This window comes from Pelodiscus sinensis, chromosome 24, assembly GCF_052426305.1.
Source record: "Pelodiscus sinensis isolate ZL-2025 chromosome 24, ASM5242630v1, whole genome shotgun sequence".
Taxonomy (NCBI): Eukaryota; Metazoa; Chordata; order Testudines; family Trionychidae; genus Pelodiscus; species Pelodiscus sinensis.
Genome location: NC_143075.1, coordinates 9196187 through 9219421, shown reverse-complemented (window position 1 = coordinate 9219421; position 23235 = coordinate 9196187). Strand labels below are relative to the sequence as shown.

The window sequence follows — 23235 nt, the reverse complement described above, 5'->3', positions numbered from 1 at the left end:
TTTGAAATCTGTACTCCAGCTTTTCATCAGGAGTAACACTAATTCCAAAAGAGTTATTTCAAAATAGTAGGAGTGTGGCTGCACCAGTGTCGCTATTTCAAAATAACTATGCCCCAGAGTAATTCAAATTAATTATGCCTCTGGGCTTCCTGGGACTCTAAGTTGAGGTAGCACATCTGCATTAACGGAGCTAATTTCGAGGCTTCCCCGGATTGTGGGCACGCTAATTCGATTTTATTAAATCAGGAGATAAGTTGAATTTACTAATTTCAAAATAGTTTCCTAGTGTAGACATGGCCTAACCGACACCCTGAATAGCACCGGACAGAGAGCAATGCCTTTCTGATGGAAATTCGCTCGCTCACCTCATCCAGTAGAGAGCCTCTGAAGCAGTCAGGAAACAAGCAGGTTTTGTTTATACAAAAGTAGTGTTTATTGAAGACAAATCTATGCACGCGGGGGTCGGTCACCCAGCGAGGAAGGAAACAAGCGTCTTGTGCAAGCCCCATTGGGACACTTCTCCAGCAGGGCAGCAATCAGGGGATTTACTGAGTTAAAGCTGCAGTCATCGCCCACCAGAACAGCACCGACTTCCCAGACAGATTTACAGCCCAAGAGTTACCACAGTGGTTCAGCCTGCAAGAGCCATCCAGATGTGCCCCTCCACCTCCAAACAGAGACTGTAGCAATGCCCTTATCCGACGCCAACAGGCCTATCTCCCCTGAATGCAACCGAGGGGCCTCGCTTGCAACTCTCGCCCACAGAGCATGCCTGGTTACTGCTTTGGATTTGGATTTCGATAGGCATAATCCCCCTCGGCTGCAGTTTTGCTAAATCGGGGCATTTGCTGAAAGGTACTGCTCCCCGGGTCCTGTTTCCTTCTTGGGGTTTGCAGAGGTTGTTAGAACATAGCAATTCCATTACACAGGGGTAGCTGTGCAGGTTGGATAACACACTGACTATTTCAACTAGTATTAAAAAAAGAGAGAGAGATCTAGACAAAGACATTAATGCCAGACATGGGCGGTGGGGACTGCATGGCTTGGGGAAACAAGCCCTTCCCTGGCCCCGCTCTTTGCACACCCACCAGTGTCCCCTCCCCTGGGGCTGCTGCTGCCCCTGCCCCTGCCCAGCATCAATAGCCCCATCCCCAAAGTTCCAGCGGACTGCGCAACTCTAGCTACCCAGCACTCCAGAGAGGACAGCTGCGAGGTGAGACGCCAGCCTTCCCGGGCAATGCTTCCTGACTGGACCCTTCACCAGCAAGCCCCCTTTTCTGCAGCCAAGCCACCAGCCCCAGCACTGGGCAGCCAGAGAGGTGGCAGTACCAGAACAGGCAGCACAACACAGTCCCCCACCTGCCTGCCCCAGCCTCTGGCACTGCAAGAGCAGGCTGGGGGAGGGAGCCTGGGAGACTCCAGTGGAGCATGGGTGGGGCCAGGTGAGGCAGTATGGGAAGGCCTTGCCTTCCCCTGCCTATGCTACCCCCGTCCATGATGCCAGCAGTTAAATATTAGTCAGGAATCTTATCCGGTCCTTCACAGTGGGCGTTACCATGGTAGCATTTCCCCATGCCCGTCCAGGAACAAGCCATTGTCTTTTTCACTGAGGTTAGCCAGAAGTGAGAGGATACCTGGGATAGCGTCTTGTATCTGCAAGGGGGCCTACGAGGATCAAAATTAAAGAATTATTATTCGGCATATCCTGGGGGAAAGGCAAGCAACAGAGTTCTACTTGAACAAGTACTTCTTCAGCATGGCACTCAATACAGTTTCCTAGCTACTGAGATGCCTTAAGGCAGAGCTACTCAACTTTGGAAGTTCTGGGGGCCACAATGATACTCACAGCACGTGCCGAGGGCCGCAACTTAAGTGTCGTTGCACGTACATACAAATATGTATGCAAATAGCTTCTTTCACACTGACGAGCATGAATACAAAGATTAAGGCAAGACTACACAGCACGCAGGCCCCATTTAAGTCAGTTCTGCTCATAGTAATAATATGCAATATTTACCTAATTTCCACCCATATGACAGCACTTTTAATGAGCAATGACAGTCCAGGAATTTAACTACTAAAATGCATATCAAATGCAGACCATTCTATTGACTGCTTTTTTATTTTGGCTCCCACCCATGGGCCATGTGTTGAGCCCCGTGTAAACCCAAACTGCACTGCGGGCCGCAAACAAATGGGCCAGGGCCACATGCAGCCTGCAAGCCACATGTTGAGTAGCCCTGGCTTAAGGCAACTGGCTCTTTGGGTATTCTCTTAGGGTGAGTCTACACTGCGGAACTATTTTGGGATGCCAGAAGTATCCTAAAAAAGCTATTCCGTGTGTATTGAAGCAGCCTGTTATTTGAAATAATGGGTGGCTTATTCTGACGTCCTGGTAATCGTCGTTCCACGAGGGTTAAGGGGAATTTCAGAATAGTGCATTTTCAAAATTTGGTGCCACGTAGACAGTGCCAAATTTTGAATTAAGCTATTTCGAAATACACTTGAAATAAGCAACACAATTTTGAGTAGCACAAGTAGCTTATATCGAGCTAAAGGTGCTGTGTAGACACAGCCTTACTATATTGCAAGAGAGCGCCAGTATCTCTCAAGGTGTTGTGAAGCAAGGTTGATTCTACTTTTAAAAAATATAATAACTAATAACTAATAATAATTAATAAAGTATCTTGATGTCACTAACCAGGTCTCCTCCCATGTCAGTTTGAATCCAGCCTGGGTGCAGAGAAATACAAAGGATTCCCTCTGCTTTCAAGTCTGCAGCAAGACATCTGGTGATCATATTCAGTGCAGTCTAGAAGAGGGAAGATGGCTTTTGTTAGTATGTCTGTTTCACAAAGTTAGTATCTTGCTTCCTGCCCTCCTCCCCACTTCCCCAATGCGTCAAGGAGCAGTAGAAAGGTCCCCTCCAGAAAATGTACATCAAACACTGTGGAATTCAGTCTCCTATCATTTAGAGGATGCTAATCAAGAATAACTTGACAAAATTCCATGGAGCAAGCGAGACAAGAATCAGGAGCCTATCTTTTGGTTGAGTTCTGATGGATTTGGAAGTGTAGTTTGACACTCACATAAAACAGACTAAATATTCTTAGCTACTGGGTTCTGAAGACTGTATCTATATACTGTACTCACAGCCTCCCACCCTGCTGTATAGATATAGCCTTTCAGAACCCCAGAACTAAGAATATTTACAAGACTTTTTCATCCAAATATTTCAGACTCAAGAGAAAGAAAAGGTAATCTCTTCCTTCTCTCCCAGCCTACAGGACAGCTTGATGAGTTTAATGGAGAGACTTTGTGTGCAATCACAGCTGCATTGACTATCTGAAGAAACAAGGATGTTCCATTTAGTTCTAAAGCAGGAAAGTCCCAGAACCTGGAATTGAGAAGCGTGTGCTGGTGTAGAGGGGAGGAAGAAGGAGGAAGGAAAATGTATGTCATTTAACCCAAGTAGCCAGTATTAGATTAAATCCCTCCTTGGATAACTGAAACTAACACCAGGTCAATCACAGTCCCTGGATGTGTAGATGTTAAAAACCCATATTCTGTGATTAGTGTCAACATTAGAGATTTCCACACCTTGCAGGCACTTTAATATTTACCCTAATGATGCCCTTGCTGAAGTTGTTGGACAGAGGTGGCCAATAGGGACATCGTAAGTCTCTAGGAAGATCACCTCAGAATATTGGGGACATCTAGAAACAGCCTTTTCAGAAAGAGAATTGACAAGGCTCTTGACTGGATTGTACAAGTGTTAGCAGTTAAGGGCAGCATGCTCCGTACTCCTGATGGAGATGTTTGCGGTAAAAGGGAGCCTTGCACAGAAAGAAGGACCACACCAGCTGTCTCCAGTTTTATTTTATACTGACTAGCAAGTCTTTAGCCAGTAGTCAAGTCATGACATGCAGTACTAGAAGATTTACCCAGCGTTACTCGGGTCCTTAATTTTTGGGTTTTGGGTAATAAAATGAAAATGTCCAGGCTTAACTGAAATCATTGCTCTGGGGTGGGACTGGGGAGGAGAAATTCAGGATGCAGGCTGCCCTGGGGAAGAGAGGACAACCCCAGTCCTCTCACCCTGCAGCAGCGTGGGGCCAGGTGAGAAGCGCCTCTCCATGGCCGCTGCAGCACCAGCAGGCACAGCTGGGAGCGGGTGCATGTCCCTCAGCTGGGGCAGTCCAGTTCATCTGCCCCTTGCACTCTCTAGCCAGAGCAAGGAATGCAGCAGTCTGTGCACTTTCCCCTCACTCCCTGATGGAGGGGTACAGCCAACAATGTTCCCAAACAAATTGGAGAGGGGTGGGTGAAGTCCCCCCCTACAGGACACCTGGGACGAGAGGCCCAAGGCTGGTGCAGTCTTAGGGGGCAGAGGAGAGAAGTACCCCCAGCCAGCCCCTTTCACCTGCCTGGTGATTCTGTCTCTTTTCTATATAGTTTTATGAGAAGCAATCCCATTCCAGGCACATCCCATTGTCCTGCCACCACCAAACCCTTGTCTTGTTTTAAGTTATGATAAAAGGAAGCTGCAAACCGAACTTGGTGATCCTAGCTCTTACCGTGTACGAGGCGTTCTTGACTAAACAGACAATCTCTCTCAAAAACATATAGTAGATAATAGAATGAACCCCTATTTCTAAGTTACCAGTCGAGGGTCGCCTTTAGCTCAGAGCATTGTCTGGTTGCAGTTGAGCATAGCTTTGCAAAACACCCACCTTTGCTATTCTATAGGGATAGACTTGGAGGAACATTTCATTTTCCTGGACCAGTTGCATGGAGGCAGAAAGCGAGGACATATTGATAATGGCTGCGCGGTGACAACCCATCCCAGTGCCCAACTGGGCTGCCTTCCTCAGAAGGGGAAGAAAGGCCTGCAAGAGAAAGAGGGCTCATTTTATTCAAACCTAATTTCAAATTCACCCTGACCAAGACCCATTTGGGATTAAAACCCCTGTTCTATTAAGAGCCACGTGCAATGCAGTCGTGACAATGTTACGCTTGCAGTGACATTACTCAACTAGGAGACCCTCGACAGAGCTAGCTAGCGATGGATGTGGACTTTAGAACCACCACAGACCTCTCATTCATATGAAGCAAGGGGCTTCTCAATTTAATTCTTTGCTTATTTACAGTCCCAGATTCTGTTCAGCACCTTGTACTGTAGACACCTGAAAAAAGACAAAATTACTGTTGTCCCAGAGACAACCTTTGCTTTCCACATTAAGGGTATGTCTACCCAGCAGTGTTATTTCAGGATAACGGAAGTCATTCCGAAATAAAGTCCGCGTCTACACTACAAGCCGTTATTTTGACATAATGTTCAAATCACGTCGAGCTGGAGGACTTCTTACTCCGACTCCTGTAACCCCCATTGTAGAGGAGGAAGGGAAGTCGAAGGCTCTTCCTTGGACTTCCTGCTGTGTAGACAGCACAAAAAGCCAAAAATAAGCTACTTTGATGTAAGCTACACAATTGACGTAGCTCAAGTTGCGTCACTTATTTCGGCTTTGGCCCTGCTGTGTAGGTGTGCCCCAAAAGATTAGAGGCTACCACTGTTCATTGCTCAAGCCAGAGAGTGCGGTGAAACTTTATGTGGAGTGGATCATGCTCCCCATATTCGGCTAGGATGGACCTTGGCCTGCTTGCCTAACTGGCCTCTCTCCAGAAGAGTTTCGGAGCTTTGAGAGTCAACATTAGCCAGGGGCCCATGCAGCTAAGCAGGAGTTTGTCTCTGCAAGATTCACCCGGCTTGCCCGCAAAGAGGCCTAGGCGGGGCTCATGAAGATTTATATGGGCAGCACCCAAAGTACAGAGCCTTTTTGGCCTCTTTCTCAAAGTAAACCCTCGCCCCAGTCTTACCTTAGTGACCATCAACTGAGCAACAGTGTTGGTTTTGTAAATGGTCAGCATGATTTCAGCAGTGACTTCTTCCAGGGAAGCACTCATGTTGATCCCAGCATTGTTAATGAGGCAGTTCAGCCCTTTGTCTCCCAAAATCTCTTCCACTTCCTTGACGACTTTCTTTATGCTGTTTTCACAGACCACGTCTGCCGCAGGGAGGAAAGGAAACAGCAGCAATGAAGTGGATGCTGTAGGACAGTGACAGTCTGTGTCCCCAGTGTGGGCTGGAAACACAAAGCCAGTGCAGCCACCTGGCTCAGGATAGGTGCAGGAAATAAATTTCCACCCGAGTGTAAGTCCCACTGCAATGAGCCTGGGCAGAACACTTAGGCATGGTCCCACATGTCCTCCCTTTAACAAAGGTGGAAGATCAGGTTTCCTCACCCCAGCCTGATACATGCATGCATGGCCTGTCCCGATACTTCACGCCCGGAAGGGAGGGGAGTGCCCCACAATTTCTTGTTCATCTCATCAAAATCAGGGCACAAGGAGGAAATAGGATCTTCATCCAGCACCAGGACTGGGACCGTGTGATTAAAGATCAGCTAACGGAGCTGAGAGTTTGGGTCCTCACCCATCAAAGCCATTCCAGGCCGGAGGAGATCCACACCAAGTGGAGTTTTGACTCAGTCCGAGATTGACAATACATTGGCGAGTTTTAGTCAGGGGAAGGGGGTTCTCCTTAACAGGCAGAAGTACACAGCCTGTGACCAATTCCCTAGGCAGCACAGCTTCACAGGCGATTAATCAGCCTCGCCCAGTCAGAGGGTCAGGACTCTATGCATGGAGCTGACTGGGCAGGGCTGATTAATCACCTGTGAAGCTGTGCTGCCATGTAGTTAAAAGGAACACTGCTTGTCACAGACAAGTAAACTAACCCTGAAAGCCAAGTATTAACACTGACCCTTTCTCAAACACTAAATGGAGGTGGGCAACCCATTTAACAAAGAGAGCCAAAACAGTTACAGAGAAGGGGGGGAGCTGCCCCTTTAAGAAACAAGCTTAGGCTTTTTGGCCATCCACGGCCACCAAAGGGAACCCGGGGGGGTAGAGAGAGACATTGGGGGGGTTCAGGAGTGGCTTCACAAGCTGCACTTTCGGGGGAGAAGAGCCACGGGTTGGCCACCCCTGCACTAGACAAACCGGGTGCATCTAGACTGGCAAGATTTTGCGCAAAAACTTGCCAGCTGTCTACACTGGCCGCTTGAATTTGCGCAAGAGCACTGACTTTGTAATGTACAAAAATCAGTGCTTCTTGCGCAAATACTTTCACGCTCCCGCTCGGGAAAAAACCCTCTTGCACAAGACTACTTGCGCAAGAGGGCCAGTGTAGACAGGGAAGAACTGTTTTGCGCAAAAAAGCCCCGATGGCTAAAATGGCGATCGGGGCTTTCTTGCGCAAAATCACGTCTAGACTGGCCACGGATGCTTTTGCACAAAAGCACTTTTTGCACAAAAGCATCCTTGCCAATCTAGACGCGTTTTTGCGGAAATACTTTTAATGGAAAAACTTCTGTTAAAAGTATTTCCACAAAATCATGCCAGTCTAGACGCAGCCACCTAGATTGTCCACCTAGCCGTTGTAAGGAGTTTGTACAGTACCAGAGATCTGGAGAGTGGCTGTAAGTTACTAGTGAAGAGCTGAGCTTCCACCCCTGAGTGTCAAAAGTAACCCAACCTTGCTAGGGTAGCACATACTTCTGTGCTGCTTCCACTCACCAAGCTGGAGCAATCTGATGTTGCTGTACTGCTTGCTGAGCTGCTGGAGTTCCTAGAAACAGAAGGGGAAATTGAGTAGGGGGAGAGTCTTGTCTGCCTGTGGTTATGGCTGGGTTTTCAGAAGCGTTGAGCATTCATCCAGTTAAGCCTCCATGGCAGTGGCGTGTGGTGAGCTCTGAGAGGTCAAGCTCTTAGCGACTCACTTAGGAAAGCCACTAGCAGCCTCACAAGCAAACATGTGAGGCATGTACACAGCCAGTCCAGCTGTCAGACAGAACATCATTGGTAAGCAGCATTCCTTGTAAGCTAAGCACTTAGGTGGACATCCCAGGAGAGATCCAAATGCCACCCAGCTGATTAGCAGAGTGCCCAAAGCGTGTGTTTCTATTGGTGGTGCACATTTGCATGTGCCTTGGTGCACATTGTGAAAGCAGGCTCTTTGCTGGCCAGGCCTCTCGCGCGTATTGCCATCCAAGCAAAAGGTCAACTTCCCCTTGATGAAAACCCTTACACAATGTAACTTAAAGACCAGCGACGAACAGGAACCAAAACCAGACCCAAAAAGTTCATGTAAAGTTCGTGCTGGTTGTGCTGACTGTGCCATGCCCGATAAGGCAGAAAAGGAAAAACAGGAAACCATCTCACCCCCTTACTCCTGTCACTTAGGCTAGCAGACCCTGTCTGTTAGCCTATCACAAAAAGCGCGCAAAAGCTTTCTCTATAAAACAGCTTCCCCTCCTGTATCAAATTGAGGAATCCTGAATAAACATTGGATGGCAGAATATGAGCCAGGTCCGAGGACTGATCACCCGAGGGCCACCTCCCGCTCACCGAACCAAACGAGTTCCTGTAGAGCGTAACGTATACCAAACATAACGAATACCAAATATGCTGTTGTTGTAGTTTGTGTGTCTGTTAAATGTAAGTATTGTTATCTGAAATTGTTTAGAGGTATTGTTAAGTAGTAGTGTTAAAAGTTTTAGATAAATGATTAGTCTTATAAGTAAGACTGATGTAAATGTAACTGTTAATAATCCCTAGTCCCTTGTTAACAACTATTGGGATTTAGAGAAACCTCAAAGAATTTTCTTCACTGTATTGCATTTTGCTTATTGGACATTCTAATAATTATTTAGTGCCTACATATGTAAGAAATTGATACAATCATAATTTATATGTAGAAGCCCTTTAATAAAAGTTTAAAAGATATTTAGTAATAGTTTGCCTGTTTCTGCACCTTCCTGGGACTAGCCACATTTCCGAAACTTTTACTTTAAACCACACACATCATAAAATTTATTCCACATACGGATGGGGGGGAAATAGAGGAACGGCTGCTGGTGAGCTCAACCTGTAAAGGGCTTTTTGATAGGACAGTAGAACTGATAAAGTACACCCATGGGGGGGTGCCATGTGGGTCGGGTGAGGGGGCTTAGGGGAAGGTGTGGAAGTACCCCTGGGCTCACTGGTGGTGAGAAGCAAAGCGACGCAGCTGGGAGCCGGTGGAGCAGAGCACCCTGACCAAGTGGGTTCTGGCCAACGAAAGCTTATGCTCTAATAAGCGTGTTATTCCTTAAGATGCCACAGAGCTCCTTGTTGTTTTCACAGACACAGACTAACCCAGCCGTCCCCTCCCCCCCAAAGAAGGTGTCACTCTCTTTTGGCAGGTACACAAGTGCAATGGTAGCCTTGCTGCTGCTAGACTGTGACAGAGCGGAGGGAGAACACCTTCAGTCCCAGGCATCAAGCAGGCTGTCAACACCTGGCCAAATGAGACAGCAGGACGGGTGGTTCTTTCTTGCGTGTGGCAGGCAGAATTCCTGCAGGGACAGACGGCCCAGACCTTCCAGGGATGAGCAGCACCATGGGAGGGTTACAACATTAGAGCAAGTTCCCCCACTCAGGAAGAGGGGTAAGAAAAGTATTTTCGGAGAGCCGTGTGGTGAGGGGGAAAAGTTACTTCTGGTTCCAGGGTGATCTACAGCAGTGTTTCTCAACCTTGGGGTACTCGAGGCACATCAGGAGAGGGGGAGAGTACATCAACAACTGAAATTTAGAGATAACTGAATTTTGGTTTTAAGTTTTACAGCGCTTTATTATTTTTGTACTTTTTACGCCCCAAAATTTCATCGCCCACCCGGCTACGATTAAGTTGTTTAAACAAACGTGTTGCAATGGTAGAAAAAAAAAATTGTGTGTCTGAAAACTGTAGGTACTGGGGGTATTTATAATTTATTTATTTTTTGAAAAAGGGGTACTTTATAAAAAAAGGTTGAGAAACACTGATCTAGAGTCTATTTTTGTTCCTGCCTAGAACTACCCCAACACTGCAATTTTGATCCCAGCGTTTAAGGTTCTCTAGGATCAGCAATGAGGCCATGCTTACAATCCTGCAGGGCCGGCCCTAGAGGCTCTGGTGCTGTGCCCAGCCCCCTGTGGGTGGAGGCTGCTCTGCAGGGGGTGGGAGGTGGGGACCAGCCCCTCTCTGGGAGGGAGGTTGTGGGTAGGAATGTGAACGCTCAGTTGACTATCCGATAAGCAAATGCTTATTGGATAGAATACACACTAGTCGACAGTTGCTTCCCCCCTTTGCTGCTTCTATCAGAAAGAGGCAGTTAGGGGGGGTGAGGAGAGGAAGGGGTGCTTCAAAGCAGCAGTGCCGCATGGAGCTGACCCTGGGGACTCCCCCGCTGAGCCCAAGCTCCATGCAGTGCTGCCACTTTGAAATACCACGTGGAGCCTGACGCCAGGCTCCCCACAGTGTTTCAAAGAGGCGGCATCACGAGCAGCCCTGGGTCAGCTCCATGCGGCACTGCTGCTTTGAAACCCCACGGGACACACTGCTTGGGTCCCCCGCTGGCTCCATGCTCCCTGCAGCACTTTCGCTTGAAGTGTAGCCACAGCCCTGCTATTGCATCGGCTATTCAATTAGCCAATTCATCAAAATGTAACATCCCTAGTTGCAGGGAGCAGGGAGGCAACAGGGTCTGGGTAACCCCCTTCCCCTCCCCTGCGCTCATGAGCAGCAGCAGGAAACGGAGTGACCTGGTCCCAGCCTGCTGTGTTCCCCCAGCTCCTACCCGTGTCGCTCAGGGGAGGGGGGCTGGGAGAACATCCCCTGCACTCTCTGGTGGTGGGAAGAGGAGCGACACAGCTGGGAGCGGATGGAGCAGAGCAGGCTGGGGCCAGGTCACCCTGCTCCTACCACCCCACTGTGGCTGGTGAGTACGGGGGGTGGGACCGACCCCGGCTGCCAGGACAGGCCTCCCAGGCCACATCGTTCAAGCCAGGATGCTGGGGGAAAAGGGTGGAGCAAGGGCAGGAAGAGACAGGGTGGGGTGGAGCAGGGGCAGAGTAAGGGGTGTCCCAGGCCCCCTCCCCAGGGACAGCCCTGTTGAACGCAGCCCCTGGGGGTGCAGGCTGGGGGCTGAGGCTGGCCACCGGCACCTCACATTTTGTGATGCCCTACATGGCTGTATATTTTGTGTACTGTGGGACTCACGCGGACATGGCACCGCTGCACTTTAGAATACAGAGCCTCAGTGTGGCTGGCTCCTGGCGCTACCCCCGCTGGGGCTGTGCAGAGCAGTCCTATCGACTCATCGTACCTGTGGCAGTCCCAGCCCAGCTGGAGGAGCCCTCTGTGCCACAGGCGGAAAGCTTGCCAGCCTGGCCACGCCCCCCTCCTCCCCCGGTTTAAGCTGTTAACCAGTTAAACTTAAACCAATTAAATTTTATGCTGATTAAATGGGATTTGACATCCCTATCAGCTATACCACCAAAGGCTCATTCACCTGCACATCTACTCATGTGATATATGCCATGTGCCAGCACTGCCCCTCTGCCTTGCACCCTGGACAAACCGGACTGTCTCTACACAACAGAATAAATGGACACAAATCAAGAATGGTAACATACAAAAACGAGTGAGGGAACTTGGTAATCTCCCTGGACCAGTACTTCCTATAAGCTGAGTGCTTGGGCGGCCACCCAGCTATAGATGCCAACAGCTGGTAGCATGTGTTTCTATTGGTGGTATATACCTGCACATGCCTCAGTGCCTATAAAATTTATTCTGCACATATATGGAAAAAAATTAGAGGGCACATTGCCCTGGACACACAGTTGCAGATTTGAAAGTTGTCATCTTCAAGCAAAAAAACTTCAAAAACAGGCTGCAATGTGAAACTGCAGAGCTGGAATTCATATGCAAATCTGACACCATCAGAATGGGTCTGAATAGAAACTGGGAATGGCTCTCTCATTACAATATGTAATTCTCACTTAAGATAGTCTCCCCTCCACCCTGATTGATTTAGCTTTGATGTCACACTCCCATCTCTGGATCCCTACTGCAGTCATCACCAACCAGTAGATTGGTAGATCTTGGAGCCTCTGACAGGGGATCCTGACTGGTTTGGCCGGGGAGCTATCAAGTGCTGGCACTTCAGTTGCCCCTCTTCCCACTTTCATGCTGCTCCTGCCCTCTGCCTGGGAACTGCCCCCCAGGAGCCTCCTGCTTTCTATGCAGGGTGTGGGAGGGAGAAGAGGGGGGTGCTGATGTCAGGGTGTCTCCCCTCCTCCCACTCCTGTCTCCACACAGAGAAAGGGGATGGCGGGAACTTGGCAATGCAAATCTCTGTCAATTCTCATAAAGCACACAGACTTTGTCTACACTGCTGGCTTTTGCCAGCAGAGAGTATGCAAATGAAGCACTGATTAGCATTTTCTTGCACTTCATTTGCATAATCTAGTCAAGATGTTTTTGTGCAAAAACCAAGCAGCATGGACGTTTCCTTTTTGCGCAAAAAGGAAATGTCCACACTGCTTGTTTTTGCGTAAAAACCTGTTACGGAAAACCAGCTTGAATAGATTATGCAAACGAAGCAGGACAAAATACTAATCAGCACTTCATTTGCGTACTCTGCAGGGAAAAGCCGGCAGTGTAGACAAAGTCACACTGCCCTTCACCCTCATCTCCCGACCCAACACATACGTGGGGAGTGGTTGTTGCTAATTTTACTGCTTGCAAAGTGGGTTATTGTTGAGTTTTAACTGATCTGAGCATTTCATAATTTTCATTTCTCTCTTACACTTAAATTTAATTATTTGAGTAGCGAGTTCTAAAATGCCTAACCTGGTGTGGCTGGAGTCATTAGCCCTATATTGCTGCTCCTGGAGGTGGCTGGTATGTCCCTGGAGCCCCTGAGAACAGCAGAGTAGGGTCTCCACATGCTGTCCTTGCCTGCAGACACCACTCCTGCAGCTCCCATTGATCAAATAGTAGCCCAATGTCTGTGACTCTGTAATGCTGAAACACAAGCTGTTCCCTCAGAGTGGCACTGTTGTCTCCCGCCGTGGTGCTCGGCTGACTTCTGCGCTGTTCAGCCGGGCCGCTGCATGGGAGCAAGGGTGCTGCATGGGGAGCGCGGGGCCCAAATGGCCACTTGTGCCGCTTGCTCCCATGCAGCGGTCCAGCTGAGCGGCGCAGAAGTCAGCCGAGCACCACAGCGGGAGGCAACAGCGCTGCCCAGAGGGAAGAGCCAGGGGGCGGGGCCTGGACGAGCGTGCGTCTCTGACGTCAGGAAAGGGTGCTGGAGTCAAAAGGAGGAAAGCGGAGCAGACACAGTGGACCCGGAGGAAACAGAGAGGGGGACGGAGGAGGCGGAGGACAGTGAGAGAGAGAGACGCAGCAGGAGGAGGTGAAGAGAAACACAGAGTGAGAGGTGGGAGGGGGAGAAGAGAAAGACAGAGAGAGAGGCAGGAGGCGGATGAGAGCTGAGAGAAAAAGAGTGAGGCAGTAGGAGGAGGAGAGAGAGAGAGAGAGAGAGAAAGAAGCCGTTTGTGCTGCGTGCTCCCACGCAGCAGCCCAGCTGAGCGGTGCAGAAGTCAGCTGAGTGCCACGGTGGGAGGTGAAGGGGGGGGGGAGCGGTGATGTACACGCTCAGGGGGTGGGGCCTGGACGAGCATGTATCCCCGACGGAGACAGAGGAGAGCGAAGAGAGAATGAGAGGCAGGAGGAGGAGGAGGAGGAGGAGGAGAAGAGAAAGGGAGAGTGAGAGGCAGGAGGGGGAGAAGAAAAAGAGGAGACGGAGAGAGAGGCAGAAGGCGGAGGAGAGCTGAGAGAGAGGGGGAGAGGCAGTAGGAGGAGGAGAGAGAGAAAGAGACGGAGCAAGAGACCGGGGGCTCAGGAGAGAAGACCGACATGGAGGAGAGACCTGAAAATCCCATCTTATGGCGGGCTAATTGGCTAGTTGTTCAATAACAAGGAACCATGGGCTGTAGACTCTGTGGGCTCAATGCCTGTAGATGAGGGGCAGCACATGGTGCCATGGAGCCACTGCTGTACATGCCAGCTGCTCTCAGGAGTGTGCAAGGATAGGGCAGGAGTAAGCCTGTCTTAACCCCACTGCTCCACCATCCAGAAGCTGTCTCAGTTAAGTGGTGGTCAGCCAGAGCCTGCTTCCTGAACCCATCCCAGCCCTGAACTTTCTCCTGCACCCAAACTCCTTCCCAGAGCTTGCACCCTGAAGCCTCTCCTGGACCCCGAACCTCCACCCTGGGCTAAGCCCAGAGCCCCTCCCACATGTCAAATCCCTTGGCCCAACCCCCTTACCCCAACCTGGTGAAAGTGAGTGAGGATGTGGAGGGGGAGGAAGGGAGATGGAGTGAGCAGGGGCGGGGTCTCAAAGAAGGGGCAGGAAGGAAGCAGGACAAGGATATTTGGATTTGAGGTATATCTTACATTGCACTTAAATGAAAAAGTGCTCTTGTGGTTAAAAAGGTTAGAGACTACTGCCCTACTGTCTGTTTCTTTTTTCTTTCACTTCACAAAAGCTTATACTATAATAAAATTGTTAGTCTTTAAGGTGTCTTGCTGTTTTATGTCAGACAGACACTGCACCTGAGGTCTACACTGCCACTTGAACAACAAAAGTTCATGGGTGCTTAAATACGGACCCCATCCCAAAAGACAAAAGGAAGAGCGGGGCCCTTGACTAATTATCAAATTCTTCGAGTGCCCCCCCTTCTGTAAACAGTGCAACTGTACAGCCACTGGAGAGAGATTCAAATAAGGACTATGGGTAGGAGGGTAAAATATCCTTCCAAATTAGTCTCGTCACTTGGGCCATGTCCACCCTAGAAAATCATTTCAAAATTACTAAACTTGAGTTAAGAACTCCCGATTTAACAAATTCCAACTTGCATGTCCTCACTACGGGGGAAGCATCAAAATTAATCCGGGGCAGGCTCTGTTAATCTGGACACGCTACCTCAGACTCAAGAGCCCCCAGAAGCACTCTTAGAAGCTGTAGGAGGCTTCCCAGAGGCCAATTAGTTCAAATTAGTGGCACCAGAACACCCACAATAATGTTATTTCAAAGTTACAAATTTGGAATTTGTGTTATTCCTAATGAAAAGCAGGAGTACAGAGTTCAAATTCCGCAGCCCATTATTCTGAAATAAAGGGGTTGGTAGCGTGGATGCACCACTTACAGATTCGAACTTGGAGGGGGTAATTTTTGGACTAAGGTCCTAGTGTAGACTAGGGTTTAGGGACCTAGATTAAGATGGCCAAGAACCGCTTTATGGAACAACTCAGCAATTAGGGTGTTTGATTGAATCAGCAGGCTCCTGGTTTATAGATAGGCTTGGAAGGATTCAATTTGACATTTATTACTTAAAAAAACCCCAGAGCTTTCACTGTATAGAGACAAAGTAGGCCCATTCAATGAAGTTTACAGATAGGTAAGGAAAGAAATAGGCTGCTTGAGACTTGAAAATGCTGCACATTTTAAAGGTTTTAAAATGCTTTGATTTGAGACTATTTTCCATCTTGACAATTTGTGTTTTGACCATTAAAAAGCTTGAGTGTGGAGATTCACATTTATCAAATAATTGTTGTATGAGCCCTGCTCATTGGTTTCCTTCAACTGGAAGAGTTGAAATAGGTAGAGAGAAGAATGGGTTGATTAACCATCTTTCATTGAAATAATAAAAGTTAATGTTTACCAAATTTATTTGTATGTGAGGAACTACCACCAGGGCGTTCTTGATGCAGGCCTTGAACTTTGAATTGCAGATTGCAGGGAGGGTGGAATAGGAGGAATTCCATGAAATCAAAGTCCATGGGCCTTTTGGGCATGCTTCACTGAACATGAACTGTTCCCTTGTTTCCCCCCCAAAAAAACCACAACTGGTTTGTATGTTTGCTTGCTTGAAATCCTGAATTGGGTGAGCAGGAATGATTTAGTGCAAAACCCGTAACCATTTCTATTGCTTGTGTGCCTAGAGCAATGGGCCAGAGAGCTTAAAAGACACATTGAACAGTACAGAATCGGCCAAATCCATGCTAAGTGGAGTATTGTGCTACTAAGAAAAGGCGTAATAATGTATAGACTGCCTGCAGGATCTCCCTAATTAGAAGTCCACTTGTTTAGCAGATGGCAGCTCTGTAGAAAACACCTAAGATTTATTTATTCAGCACAAATCAAGCTGAATACATAAATTAAGTTGTCATGGGATAAGAGGGAAGATCCTTTCATGGACTGAGAACTGGTTAAAAGACAGGAAACAAAGGGTAGGAATAAATGGCACATTTTCAGAATGGAGAGGAGTAACTAGTGGTGTTCCCCAAGGGTCAGTCCTAGGACCAATCCTTTTCAACTTATTCATAAATGATCTGGAGAAAGGGGTAAACAGTGAGGTGGCAAAGTTTGCAGATGACACTAAACTGCTCAAGGTAGTTAAGACCACAGCAGACTGAAAAACTTCAAAAAGATCTCACCAAACTAAGTGACTGGGCAACAAAATGGTAAATGAAATTTAATGTGGATAAATGTAAAGTAATGCACATTGGAAAAAATAACCTCAACTATACATGTAATATGATGGGGGCTAATTTAGCTACAACTAATCAGGAAAGAGATCTTGGAGTCATCATAGATAGTTCTCTGAAGATGTCCACGCAGTGTGCAGCGGCAGTCAAAAAAGCAAATAGGATGTTAGGAATCATTAAAAAAGGGATAGAGAATAAGACGGAGAATATCTTATTGCCCTTATATAAGTCCATGGTACGCCCATATCTTGAATACTACCTAAAGATGTGGTCTCCTCATCTCAAAAAAGATATACTGGCATTAGAAAAGGTTCAGAGAAGGGCAACTAAAATGATTAGGGGTTTGGAACGGGTCCCATATGAGGAAAGATTAAAGAGACTGGTATTTTTCAGCTTGGAAAAGAGGAGACTAAGGGGGGATATGATAGAGGTCTATAAAATCATGAGTGGTGTGGAGAAAGTGAATAATGAAAAAGTTATTTACTTGTTCCCATAATATAAGAACTAGGGGCCACCAAATGAAACTAATGGGCAGCAGGTTTAAAACAACTAAAAGGAAGTTCTTCTTCACACAGCACACAGTTAATTTGTGGAACTCCTTGCCTGAGGAGGTTGTGAAGGCTAGGACTATAACAGGGTTTAAAAGAGAACTAGATAAATTCATGGAGGTTAAGTCCAATAATGGCTATTAGCCAGTATGGGTAAGGAATGGTGTCCCTAGCCTCTGTTTAACAGAGGGTGGAGATAGACGGCAGAAGAGAGATCGCTTAATCATTACCTGTTCGATTCACTCCTTTTGGGACACCTGGCATTGGCCACTGTTGGCAGATAGGATCCTGGGCTGGATGGACCGTTGGTCTGACCCAGTATGGCCATTCTTATGTAAGTTGGCACTCACATGTAAAAGCCTTCAAGTATTCTCCATTATGCCAGGAACAACAAGTTACAGGAAACACATTTGCTGCCTCTATAGTTGGGGAAATTGAGTGGAGCAGTCCGATATGTTCCCAGGTCACTGAAGGAAAAATACCACTGGTTATATGCTGGGAAAAACAACGAGGAGTCCTGTGTCACCTTATAGACTAAACGATGTATTGGAGCATAAGCTTTCATGGGCAAAGACCCACTTCATCAGATGACACGCATCTGATGAACTGGGTCTTTCCCCATGAAAGCTTATGCTCCAATAAATCTGTTAGTCTATAAGGTGCCACAGGATTTCTCGTTTAGTATCAGGGGGTAGCCATATTAGTCTGAATCTGCATACACTACAGAGAAGATCAAAGCTGCCGCTGTCAGTCTTCCAGGGTTTGAATTAGTAGGTCTAGTAAAGACAGCTAATTCAAACTGTGAAGGGCACTCTGGTCGATGCCAGTAACCCTGCTTTCACGAGAAGTAAGGGAAAAATCAAATGTAGAGGGTGTTCGCCCTTCAACTTCCTGTAGTGTGGACAGTGCCAAAAATCGAGTTAAACTACTTTGACTTCAACTATGCAATTAATGTAACCGAAGTTGAGTATCTTAATTTGACTTTATCCCTTGGCGTACCCTTAGGATACGTCTACACTGCACCCTTAGCTTGAAATAAGCTACTCAATTTGAGCTACACAAATTGCCCAATTTATTTCAAGTTAATTTTGAAGTCGCTTGTTTTGTAATTTGGCGCTATGTGCACAGTGCCAGATTTAGATATAAACTGCTATTCTGAAATGTCCCTTAATTCTTGTGCAATTAGGGTTGCCAGATGTCTGGTATTGACCCAGACAGTCCGGTAAAAAAAAAAAAAACCACCAGAAAATACCGGACACCTAAAATGTCCAGTATTTTCTGATTCCGCCCCCCAGGCCAGGAGGTGAAAATACCAGATACCTGGCAACCCTACACACACTCAGCAACCAGGACCAGCCTCCAGGCCATCCCCAACCCAGCCCCTGGGCCCCTCTTGGACCACCGCCCAGTCCCCCTGCTTACCTGGTTCTGCAGGGGAGCTCTTTTCCAGCACAGAGTAAGAAAACAAGATGGCCACCAACAACAACAAAAAAAAAGCCCCAAAGGTCTTAAAGAAGCCATACTGGGTTTTTTTGTATTTGTATTTTTGGTTTTTTGCTCAATAACCATCAGGGTCCTTCTCCTGGCAACCGTAGGTGGAACAAGTTTTACAGGGACATTGGAATAGCAAGCCCGTTATATTTTGAAATAACAGACTTGCTTCAAAGATGCAGAATAGCTATTTTGGTATACTGGAAGTATTTATTAGGGCATAAGCTTTTGTGGGTACATACCACTTGCAGATACAGACTAATATGTGGTTAAACCCACTTGTAGACACAGACTAACACTGCTACCCTTCTGAGACTATATGCTAAGAGTTAGCATACATAGAGGGAGGGATACAAGAAGACCAAGCACAATATTTAAGTCAAGTCAGGCTTTTAAAAGCTATTAGTGGCTTCTTTTCCACCTTATTAGGCACATTCTGAGTGGCTTCCAGGCCTCCTGAAACTGGATTTTTCCAAATCCAGATTAGAGAGAGGCCTTGCAGACATTTCCACAGGAGTTCATTGTCCAGCCCAGGAAAAGACACTAGGATCAGACCAGGTTAGTCTGGTAATATTTTTATGCCCACTTTTCACTGGCGGGACTACACCAGGTGAAGGACCATGGAGAATCAAGCTCTAGGGATTATTAAAAAAAAAAAAAAAAAAAAAAGAGTACCTAACTTGAGTACATGTCATTTTTGCCACAGACCTACTACTTGAGAGTGAAAAGCACAAGGCTCTCATTTACTGCCAGGTCTCTGTGAAGTTGCAGGGGGGAGTCTTTTGGAACAACTTAGAACTTAAAGCTCCGGCTTTACTAAAATAAGTTGCGCTAACCCCATATGCAATTGTCGAGTGGGGAGTAGGGAAGAGAGAATAATGAACACCATTGTTTCTTTGCTCGTGTGCACTGAGTGAGAGCTCCTATCTGGTATTTGAAAAGTCAACATAACTCCCTTTGCATACTGTTGCCAAGCCACAATTTTATCTTGAGTTTTGCGAAGTTTGGTGTTTCAGACCCCAGCTGCTGAAGTCATGGAATCTCTCTCCTGTCACTGGAAAAGAGAGTTTTAGCTCTCAGGGCTGTAGAAGAGCTCAAAAACCAAGAGGTGAGCACTTTACAGACTCTGCTGCACTGTCTACCTGCTAATTCAAAACTAGGTTTGAAAGACTCGTCTTTTTCAGGGGCTCTAATCAGGGACTTTGGAAGCTTGGTGGGAGGGGAAACCTCCTCCACAGGTTTCAGAAGCCACCTTTTAGCCACACCCCTCGCTCAGGGGAAGGCATGTTCATTTCAAGCCAGCTTCCGAGAAGATTTATTATTTGTATTGACATAATGCTCAGAACTTTGTGCTTCAACTGGCGGCTTGAATGCCAGATCCAAGCTCCAAGGGCCTTCTGTGGGGCCCACTGCCTAGCATCAGCTGGTCCTTCCTGCCTCCTGGGAAGCAGCAACTCATCCAAACGGCTCAGAAGCAGCCCAGGTCTCCGCCCCGGGGTGCCCAAGGTCACACTGAAGCCTGAGGTAAAACCAGGAACTGAAGGTCCATCTCCCAAATTAACACACTAACTAGTAGGTCAGTTGGGGACCTGGTGGCTGTTTTTTGACACTGGTCTAGGGTTGCCAGGTGTCCGGTATTCACCCGGACAGTCCGGTATTTTTGCCTCCTGTCTGGTAAAAAATTCAGAGAATACCAGACACCTAAAATGTCCAATATTTTCTGATTTTTTTCCCCAGCCAGGAGGCAAAAATGCCGGGCACCTGGAAACCCTACAAACACTCAGCGCCCAGCTTCCCCAAGCCCCCTCCTGGCCATCAACACCCCCAGCCCCCATGCTTACCTGGTTCCCCAAGGCTGCTGGCACAAAATGGCTGCAGACCAAGGGGAAGCAATACTTTCCCCTGGGTCTTAGTGCTCTACCACTCCCCAATTCTGAGCCCTGCACTCACTCTTAAAGGGGACATGCGGTTTTAATGCTGTTTTATTTTAAATTTTTTTTGCTTAGTAAGTCGTGGAGGTTCAGAGGTCTTCCCCCCCCCCCCCAACAACTGTGGTCTCCCTCCCCCCCTTTTTTTCCCCTTCAACAGAAATTTTCCCTGGTGTTTTTTTGGGGGGAGGAGCCACAGCTACCATTGGTTGGGAACCGTGGCCAATGGGAACTGCGGAGGCGGCGCCAGCGGATGAGGCCACACCCACAGCAGAGGTGCCTAGCCACACCTCTGTGTCAGAGCCAGGGGGAAGAGATGCTGCTACTTCTGGGAGCTGTTTGAGGTAAGTGCCCTCTGGGGCTTGCACCCTTGACCAGGGCCATTCCTAGGGAGCACAAGGCCTGGGGACCCCTGCTCCACCCCTGTGCCCCAGGCTCAGGACAATCCCCACACTGTAGGCCCTGCCCCACCTGCTTGCTGAAGTCCCCCTCCCAACACCATGAGCTGGGGGATTCTGGGGGGGGGAGGGCTGGTCACCTCTTCACCCCCCACACACATTGCAGCAGCGGGAGCTGGAGCAACCTGGCAGCCTGTTCCGCTCTGCCCCACCCCTCTCTCCCAGCCAACTGCGTTCCATTTCTCAGATCTGCTGTCAGCTGCCTCGGTGAAGTGGTGAAGACTGGGAGAGGATGGTGGAACAGAGCAGGCTACGGGGTCGTGCTGGTTCCCACTGCTGCAGGGAGGGCCACCCCTGCCAGACCTGCCTCACCCCGTCACCTCCAGGCTGCCTTGGGCCCCATCCATAGGACAGTTGAGGCAGCCACCCAAACCACACTATAAACCATGCTCTGCCCTTGCCCCACCCCGTTCGCCCTCCAAATCCCTCAGCCCCATTGAGTGAGTCTGGGAAGGCTCAAGGCAGCAGGATCCAAGCATGAGGGGCTTAGCGTGGGGGGAACCCAGATGTGGGGCAAGAGGTTTCTGGGGGAGGGGAGAGGGTCTGTCAGGATGCAGGTGGCTCAGTGGGAGAGCTGGAGGCACAGGGACTCCGGGGGGGGGGGGGGGAGAGGGAGGAATCTGGATGCAGAGGATGGTGGTTGGCACTAGGAGGTCCTAGGGGTTCAGGTGCTTGGGAAGAGGGGCTTGATGGGGTGGGGGTCTAGGTGCAGCTGGTTGGGGATCAAGGGGGGGGCTTGTCAGAGGGGGTCCAGGTATGTGGGAGACTGGGCTTGTCAGGGTGAGGGCTGGATGGACCCGCTTAATGGGTGAGACCCAGCTGCTGCTGAGCGGGCCTCCCCCCCCCCCCCCCACCGCACCCACTGGTCGTTCCCACATTCCCCCTCCCCCTCATACCTCCTCATTTCCTCCTCCCCTTTCCCAGCCCCCCCGCAGGCTCTCTTCTTATCCCTAGCCTGGAGGATCGGAAGGCTCCCAGGCAGCACACAGGAGGGGCACTAGGGCCCTCGGGGGGCTGCGTTCAGCGGCCGAGCCCCCGGAGCCCAGACGCAGCCTCCTTCCCCTGAGCAGCTCTGCGCTTGCAGAAAGGGGGTGGGGGCTCAGTGGCTCGTCACCCCAATCGGCCCCCCCATGCCTGGACACCCCGCACTCCCCGGACACCCCGCACCCCCCGGACACCCCGCACTCCCCGGACACCCCGCACTCCGTTTGCTGGGCGATCTCCAGCGCGCAGGACCCCGCAGGAGTAGCGCCCCCCCCCCACACCCTCCACGCACAAACGGGACCTTTTGCACGCGGGCTTTGCACCAGCCCGCCCGGCCGCCGCCACACAGCTCCCGGGCCGGTCACCCCGGGGCTGGCTCCGTCCGCGGGGGCCGCCTGGGAGAAGAGAGGGTCCGAGTGTCCCCGCTCTGGTGCGGCACCAGCAAACTCCGATGGCCCCCGCCACCGACCCGGCTTCTAGCCCTGGGGAGGGGAGGGGTGGGGTGGGGGGCACCGAGTCCTCCCCCGCCGGGCTGCAGCCGGGCCCTAGACAGGGGTGGGGAAGCCTGTGCACGCGAGTTCCCCCCACTCCCCCAGAGACTTGCGGGGGGGGGGGGAGTTACCTGCGCCTTCCCTCCCTCTCCCGCCTGGGAATTGTTGGGGGGGGGGAGATACCGGCGCCTTCCCCCTTCTCCCCCCCCACTTGCGGGCGGGGGTTACCTGCGCCTTCTCCGGGTAGCGGCACGTGGCGATCACGCAGTCCGGAGCGGGGCAGGCAGCCGCCAGCCCCCGCACCAGTCCCAGCCCGATGCCCCGGCTGCAGCCGGTGATGAGCACGGAGCGACAGCGCTGCTGAGCCATGCTGGAGACACGGGCGCTGCCGGGCAGCCGCGGGCGGCTCTTAACCCAGCCCGGAAGGGTAGGACCTGGGCCTTGCCCCGCCGCCCCCGCCCACCCCAGGCCCCACCCCCTCGCTGCTCCTCCTGTGCCCCAAACCCAGCCTAGGGTCCCGAGGTCTCCCCCAGCGCCTCCTGGTGCTCCGGGCTCCACCCCACCTCCTCAGCCCAGTCCCGTCCCTATCCCAGAGCCCCCTCCCAGTCCCCCCCGCGCCGTCCCAGTTCCCTCCTCCCAGCCCCCCATTAGGCGTTCCAGTCCCATTCCCCCCATCCCAGTCCCATTCCCCTCCCAGCCCACCCCTCCTCCCAGTGTCATTCCCTTTCCAGGGCTGTTCCCTCTAGTTGTTATTTTTTTATCTGTGTGTGGAATAATTTTTGATCAGTGCATGGAGGCATGTGTGGATGTGCATCACCAATAGAAACACATGGGCTGTGTCTAGACTGCACCCCTTTT

General features: G+C 49.7%; 1 protein-coding gene across 1 annotated transcript; it reads right to left on the bottom strand.

The window, feature by feature from the left end:
* Positions 1–409: 409 nt before the first annotated feature.
* Positions 410–22833, bottom strand: LOC102463005 (uncharacterized). The gene is made up of 6 exons (XM_075906116.2): positions 22606–22833; positions 7639–7690; positions 5878–6065; positions 4734–4889; positions 2702–2812; positions 410–1665 (listed from the first exon to the last, which is right to left on the bottom strand). The coding sequence occupies exons 1-6, from the start codon at positions 22744–22746 to the stop codon at positions 1552–1554; spliced, it is 762 nt and encodes a 253-aa protein (XP_075762231.1). The 5' UTR covers positions 22747–22833; the 3' UTR covers positions 410–1551.
* Between the last annotated feature and the right edge of the window lie 402 nt (positions 22834–23235).